Source organism: Diadema setosum, chromosome 13 (genome assembly GCF_964275005.1).
Source record: "Diadema setosum chromosome 13, eeDiaSeto1, whole genome shotgun sequence".
Classification (NCBI taxonomy): Eukaryota; Metazoa; Echinodermata; class Echinoidea; order Diadematoida; family Diadematidae; genus Diadema; species Diadema setosum.
In genome coordinates, this window is record NC_092697.1 from 35,747,309 (window position 1) to 35,755,018 (window position 7,710).

General features: G+C 39.6%; 1 protein-coding gene across 1 annotated transcript; it reads right to left on the reverse strand.

Annotated features, from left to right (window-relative positions):
* Positions 1 to 6,059: 6,059 nt before the first annotated feature.
* Positions 6,060 to 7,429, reverse strand: LOC140236626 (uncharacterized). The gene is made up of 3 exons (XM_072316544.1): positions 7,242 to 7,429; positions 6,619 to 6,795; positions 6,060 to 6,232 (listed from the first exon to the last, which is right to left on the reverse strand). Exons 1-3 carry the CDS (start codon positions 7,405 to 7,407, stop codon positions 6,060 to 6,062), a joined length of 516 nt encoding a protein of 171 aa, XP_072172645.1. The 5' UTR covers positions 7,408 to 7,429.
* Positions 7,430 to 7,710: the final 281 nt, after the last annotated feature.

Genomic DNA, 7,710 nt, shown 5'->3' on the forward strand with positions numbered 1-7,710 from the left:
ACACATGTGCACATGCTTACCTTACACACACACAGACACACATTCTACCCCACAGGTCAGTTTCTGTACCACATAGGCTTGATGGAATATAGTCATCCCCTGGGCTATATGGTCCAATATTAAATGGGTCTACATAAAAGTACTTCTCGCTCATTGGTCATCATGCAAATACACAAGTAATGCATAAAGGATTAAAACTGTTCTATTTCCTGCAGTGACATCACATCAACAAATATATCAGAATTTGACCGGCCGTCAATGGGACTAAAATGAAATGATGTGCATTTACAGTGTATGAAGACCATAATAATATAACAAATCGCCTTGTCTATTGATGTAATAAAACGCTAGACAGTCAAGTGGGACTTGTACATATGTATTTTCCCCTCGAAACAATGTGACTGTACTATCCTTCAGCAACGTGTGCTCTAGGAAAATATAATCTCTCGGGGGGAAATATTACTCCCGCGGGGGCGTCCAGTGTTATATACTCCCGCGTGGGTGTCCAGTGTTATATCACACCTCTAAAACAGGCAATATTTCTGTATAATTTCCCCGTGAAGCCTGTGTGATGGCACACATACACACCCGACGCACTCAAACAGTCGAACACACACAATCGCTCGCTCTCTCATCACTCTTTGATATAATGCAACCAAAAAAAGAAAGAAAGATGACAGCCAAGGGAACATAATATGCATTGCCACATTTATCATTTATTCTCACATTTAGAATAAATCTTTGAAACATATTTTCCTTGATCAACTCCCACACTGGTGATTTATTTCAAGAAAAAAGAAATCTAAATCAGACCAATAAAATAAAATGGAAGACACTGTAATACTTCTTGACATTAAGCCTTTTGAACAATACAATCAGCAAGAAATGCCTTTTTTTTTTAACCGTCTTCTCTCATATGCGAAAAAAGACAAATAACGCTCCACAGATTTGTAATATTTTATTATTTTTTTTTACAACCCTATTCTATGTCACACTAGGAATACACAAAAGTTTCATGTTTGCAATAAATAGGTGACACTCAGGAACACATCAATCAATATCATACGAGCAAATTGTTAAACCCTGCTTTTTTTCGATGTAAAAAGGTCTGCACGAGTTGTTCAGCTCAAGAAGCTGTTTTCTTCTTTTTTTTTTCTGTATGTGCTTGAATTTTTTTTTCTTTTTTCAAACGGAGACATTTGCACATTTCGTTTGTAGTCTGGTCTCAGTGCTGCGCCAAACACTCTACTTATTTTTCATTGCACCACTCATTTGTTTGGCATACAGTGTTCTCTTCTAGTTTCCTTTTCCTCTCTCTCTCTTTCTTTCCCTCTTTCTCTCTCTCTCTCCCTCCCTCTCTCTCTACGCAAAAGAAAATAAAACAATATACAAATAGAGTATAGCAAGGATACAATTAAAAATGTCATTGCATGAATATTACTGGCGATTGTAATTGGTCCCACGCATTCAATCAGATGTAAACATTTCCCTCAACTCAAGTTACAGTGCCATTGCAGCAGTGCTGGTTATGTAAAGATATTTCTCTAGTAATTCCCATACACGATTCCTCAAAATACTCCTGGAAGTGTCTGTGACACTTATATTTTTTCTTAATCATCCTTTAAAGTGAAAATCTATGCAAGAAATGAGACATATATGGCATACCTCAAGACTACACATACAGGTGATGGCTTAATCGCATCAACTTTCTGTTAAAAGTGAAAATTTTTGTGCGAGTAATTTTTCACGCTCGGTCGGGCGAGATGAAATTTGCATGTTTTAATTCCACGGACTCAAATATAACATCTAGTATTACACCCGAGCGAAAAATGTATGTATTTCTAATTAAGTGCTAGTTTCAATGTCACATGAAATGCATGAAAAAATTTATTCCACACCATAAAAATTTCCACTTTCACAGTAACGTCAAGGTTAACCAGTTCTCTGCCGCAGGCTTTGGACGGTGTGTACAATGCTATGGGGTTTTCTGTGCAAATCAGCTCTCAAAACACACAGAGGGTTTAATAACTTTAAACACCCCATGTGGCTTCTTTTCACTAGCAGTCCTGACTGAATGCTTTACCTTGTGCAGTACACAGTCGTAAGATTTTGCTCGCAGAAATGTTTAATACTGGGATAGGGAAACACTTGAAATTCAGACTGCACCTATGAATTAAAACCCAACATGGTGATGAGGTATTCAATCATTGTTCACTTTTGTTGAGCTTGTGATTAACAAAATGTTCTATTTTGATTTCTAACCCCCCTTCTCCCCCTCCCCCAGAAATCAGGGCAAGCATACACTAGAACATATCATAAAATCTTCCAACAAAAAAAAAAACGTGTTTGCAGCTGCAAAAAAGATATGAATTGAGTCTACCGCTGTGATATAAGCTACACATAAATACCACCTTCTCCCAAAGATCTAGTGGTTGCATAATCTGCAAATTTTGACAGCGAAGACAAAATACAAACACAAATATTTTCCCCTCTCACTCAAGAGAGATCACCTTCTTGACAAATCTGAATCACCACTCAAAAACAGAAGCATAATAATAATTTATCGCCCAGATGTCTGATAGTATTCACAACTTTACACACATTTTGTTCACGCAAAATTCGCGACCAAACCTTGGCTGAAATTGTTCCTGAAATGTTTGACAACGATATTGTTGTCACGCTAGATAGAGCTGTACCCACGAGAATCAAAGTGACACTGGAAATTCCTTTTTAAAAGAAATTCATACACAAACAGCAACAACAACAACAACAAAAATACATAGCTTTCTACCTATATTTATTCTGACTCCCAAGTTGGTCTGAGCAATACATCGTGAAGAAAATGCAAACACAGCCACCCACATAAATGTATTGAGATGGGATAATGTTCGGCCGCACCTTTCGAAACTTTAGACACCTGCCTCTGTGACACACAGAACATACAAAACAAACTTTAAGAGGGCGTACAGACAAACTGCAGACATCTGTGCTTGGGTATTGTGAAGAGGGCACATACAGACACAAAAAAAATTGACCCCCACGTGGGGACCAGTCCGTACAATTTAAAATTTCATACAGTAAATTCTCTGCTCTCCTATTTACACACGCAATGTTTGTTGAACAAGTTTGAAAGATGGCTCACCGCAACCTGGCTGACATTTAGTCATCTATCAAACGTAACCCACATTTGAATCTCTTGGAGTTAAAGATGAAAAGTCAATTTGATCAAGAATGTAAGTCAGCAGTGTGAACATTTATGGGCCGGTATAATTGACCGTAACATGAAATTTTCACTGGTCTCCCTGTGTGAATGTAGTGATAAGCAAAGTGTTATTGGTCTTGCAATTTTTAAGATTGAACATGACATTCTTCTATCAAAATGCTAAAGTTTTGACATAACTTGGGCTATCACGGGCTAACGCAACATTTAGAACACATACGAAGCAGGCTTGCCTCTCGGGAAAGAAACAAAAACAACTAATAAAAAACAACAGAAATTTGCACTCTGCCAACAATCGAATCAATTCAGTACTCAGCCTAGTCTTCATCCAAACTCTTTTCGACAGGTAATGTAGCTTAAATCTATTTCTTTCAAATATGAAGTCAACAAGTCATTAGTTTTCAGTGTAATGTGATTCTTTTTTTTTGTTCCTAATCATCTCTGACCAAAACCTGTAATCATAAATTTATTACTGAAAACAGAAATAAGAATAAAAGCAGTATCTACTCATATGTTTGGGGAGGAGAGATGCAAAAATGTCACTCTTGGACTCATTCATCCTTGCTACAACAGGTATAATCACGTTCCATTAAAATATCTACTACATTTTCTCCACAGACCAATAACGCAAACATGTACATTGTATTGGCAAGTTCTTTGGTGCATTGATATGGTAACAAACATTTGCGAGCATCACATGAACTCATCACACATAAAGGGATCAAGCCAACAAACAAAACAAATACATACATTGGATTGAAGAGAAAATAATGACAATGTTCCATTCATACACTTTCTCACTTGAAGCTATGGAGGTAAAATTACGCTTCCATTTGACACTCGCACTGATATGAGACTCAACTTGCCTTACAAAAAATATGAACATTTTCTGTTAGACACTTTTCTTTTTGAGCCCTGACAGTGCAGTAGTGAAGTGACACAGGGATAAATATTGCCAAATTTTAAGTTTCCTTCGAAACCGGTCTGTTTCATCAGCTTCAGTGAATACAAGCATAAATAAAAAAAAAAAAATCCCCCTTCAGAGTAGGCCGAGGAAACACAAAAAACTAAAATGAACAGACCTTGTCTGTCGGACGCTTACTGCATTTTTAAGACACAATGTTATCACTTGATGGGATCTAAAATCCCCTCTACAGCAATGTGGGGTACTGTCCACACTTCAGTTGTTATCCTATGGAAGTAATGTCTTCTGGCATGCAGTAGATTTAAAAAAAAAATAAAGAGAGCAAAACCAAACACAGACTCTATTCAAAGGGTAATGATCTGCAATGTCAAAACATTGACCCGTTTCTCCACCCCCCCCCCCCCCCCCCCTCCCCCTTCCACCCAACCTCTCTCTCTCTCATATCACTACTGTTTTAGGATCTTGAAGCCTGCTGGAGGTCACTCCTTATCCCTTTTCATTGGGTTTCATTCCTCCTGTTGTCCAAAGCCAGAGTATACTCCAGACTGGTGCCAAATGGGTTAAGCAGCAGAGGATCATCCATTCTATCTTGGGAAGTTCTCAAATATTTGCTTTGATCCCAGTGGTGTGACACCAGGAGAGAAAGGCCAGATAAAGTCTACACATCAGACTCAAATCTAAACTGGTGTGTTCCAGTTTAAACCAAACATTTACTGCTATTACATATCACCATCTCTCCCCCCACCCCCCCCCCAAAAAAAAAAGAAAGAAAGAAAGAAAGAAAGAAAGAAAGATAAGGGTAAACAACTTAAATACAATATAATTCCTCTGTTCTGGAAGGTTCCAAACTTGATATTTTGAGTTGCAAAGTTCTCATTTCACACCAAAGTGAACATAACACTCATTTTTTTTTTCTCCCAATTTTCTTTTTTCCTTTCCCCGTTTCCTTAGATGTATGGCTTTTCGAAGTAGTGTTTATCATGGATATCAATAATGTATCAGTGTAACCGAATACATTGTATGTAAACTGATAATTTTGGTGTGGCAAAGACAAGTATACATCGTCTGATAAATCAATAAACTCTCTATTGGGATAAAAGCATTGGTCGAGAGAAAAAAAACAACCATGACTAGTCAAATATGGCTGAATGCTGCTAGCAAGAGTATGCAGGATATATATCACCTCCATTTTCAGAAGCTTTTCTCTTTCCACTATGAGCTCCAGGTAACCATAAAGGGGAGGGGGGGGGGGATTTATCACTAGCAGGGAGATATACCTGGGAAAGGTGAAACTGGGCGGGGCATAAAGGATATATGGACGCCAGTTTTGAAACCATGTCAGAAAAAATTCACACAGTTTTACAGCATCACTCACTAATAAATGAATACACAAGAAGTAGCACGATAGTTCAAAGAATCTGGGAAATCACACATTGAAGTCTGAGTAACATGAATTCCCCTTTAGCGGGGGGACACAGCACAAGATATTGAATGGGGGCACATGGCTAACACAACGCTATCATTTATGGAAAAGCCTTAAATGCCCACAAAACTGAACTATTAAAGTATAACTGACAATAACATGCACACACACACACTGACACTCTTCAAAATATTCCCCAACACCACAATAATCCCAGAGAATGTATTCTATACACAGCAGGGGAGGGAACCGAGATTGTTACATGCCAGGCATGATCCCTATTGCGAACATAAATGAGATATATAGCCACAAGGGGAAGCGAAGAGGGCGACCCATCAACATGTATGACATAAAGTCTCAGAGCTCTGTAACGATATAAAAAGTAAAGAGACAAGGAAAGAGGTCGAGAAAGTAAACGACAGAAATAGAAAGCGTTAGAAAAGGAGACACGTTATGTGTCAGCGTCCCGCTGCACCGCCTCACGACTAGTGTCACCGGTTCGAGTTCCCCGCCCCGCCGCACATCCCCGTCTTGCAGGGCTCCATGCCGACGGCCACTCCCGCCCCGCTCCGGCCCGTGCACATGTTGGTCACCACTGTCCACGTGTTGGTGCCCGGGTCATAGCACTCCACAGATGACAGAAAGTCTTGCCCGTCATAGCCACCTACGGAAAACGGGAATAACCAAGAATTGTGCATATAGTCAGCGACAAACAAATTTACAAAAACTACTCTATTAGTTTTTGGGTTTTTTCTTCTTTAGTGGAAGAGCTCTCATCAAGGTATGGCATGAATATGATACACCTGGATAGAAGAAAAACAAACATGCACATCTGGAAAGGGTGTCCACTTTTCGTCAGGGCAGAGCTACAATACTGCCTTTATTCTTGATACATTGTATTATCTCGCTTATACTGCATTGCTCAGTGTCGTAGACAGACCTCATTGGTGAAGAGATTTAAAAAAAAAAAAAAAACAGCTGGATTTGTCCTTCGACAATTGACTATCCCCCTTCCCTTCACCTCCCTCTTACAAGAAACAAAGCACTTACCAAGAGCATAAACTTTGCCGCCGACCACATCAACACTGAGGGCGCTCCGCCGCGAGTTCATGGAGGACATGAACTCCCAGCGATCGTTCTCGACGTCATAGCGTTCCATGCTGCTTAGCTGACTCATGCCGTCATAACCGCCCACGGCGTAGATGTAGCCATCCAGACTGGTTACTCCTGTGAACGCACAGGGGGGAAAAATCAAGATACTTGATATCATAGGCCAGGGATCACTCTATGCTTGTAAAGACATCCCTAAAAAAACATCCTTTCACTGTTTGAAGGAACTTTGATGCACCTCTTCCCCCAACAATCTAGAGCTTTAAAGCAACCTTGGCCACAAATGGTCAGCATTATCCCTCTTTTACATATTTAGAGATTTCTGTAGCACAGTTCTGGTCACAAATTGCCATGGAGGAATATAGGCATGCAAAAAATTACTATGATTGATTTACATCAAACTCTAAATCTTACTACCATGTTGAAATGGCTTTGATGTCTAATTTTGATATAACGATTGATAGTTTCAATTTCAATTTCACATTTTCCCCCTGAAACCTAATATAGGTATGAAAAATAGAAAAATCTTCTAAAAGGACAAAAATTAGAAGGAGGAGGCTCACCTGCCCCACTGCGTCTGGTCTGCATGGGGGTCACCATCGTCCACTCATCATTCTCCGGGTGGTAGCACTCTACCGTGTTGAGTCGGTTGACCCCATCGAAGCCACCCACAGCGTAGAGTAGCCGGTTGACCACAGCGCACCCGACTCCGATACGTTTTGTGCTCATTGGGGCAATGACCGTCCACTTATCATCATCGGGGCTGTATCTGTTTTTTTTTTGGGGGGGGGGGTTGGGAAAAGGATGAAAAAATAAGAAAGGGTATGGCATTATTTTAATGTCTTCGGGCAGAGTGATCACTAAATTGGCAACTTGGCATAGCAGGAAATTCAACAGGGGAGAATATAATATGTGACAGGGTAGACGTTTCATTGCCTGAAATATATTAAGGCACATTGCTACACTGTTCCTTTGCCACAATTTTGTTTACAAGCAAATTGGCAATAATATTTTTGACACAACAATGAATGG

Bases quoted from the DNA above. Each gene is read 5' to 3' on its own strand.
- LOC140236626 (XM_072316544.1), bottom strand. From the start codon at position 7,407: ATGAGCACAAAACGTATCGGAGTCGGGTGCGCTGTGGTCAACCGGCTA. The intron at 6,796-7,241 runs GTGAGCCTCCTC...GTGCGTTCACAG, and splicing joins GACCAGACGCAGTGGGGCAG to GAGTAACCAGTCTGGATGGC. The intron at 6,233-6,618 runs GTAAGTGCTTTG...CGTTTTCCGTAG, and splicing joins CGGCAAAGTTTATGCTCTTG to GTGGCTATGACGGGCAAGAC.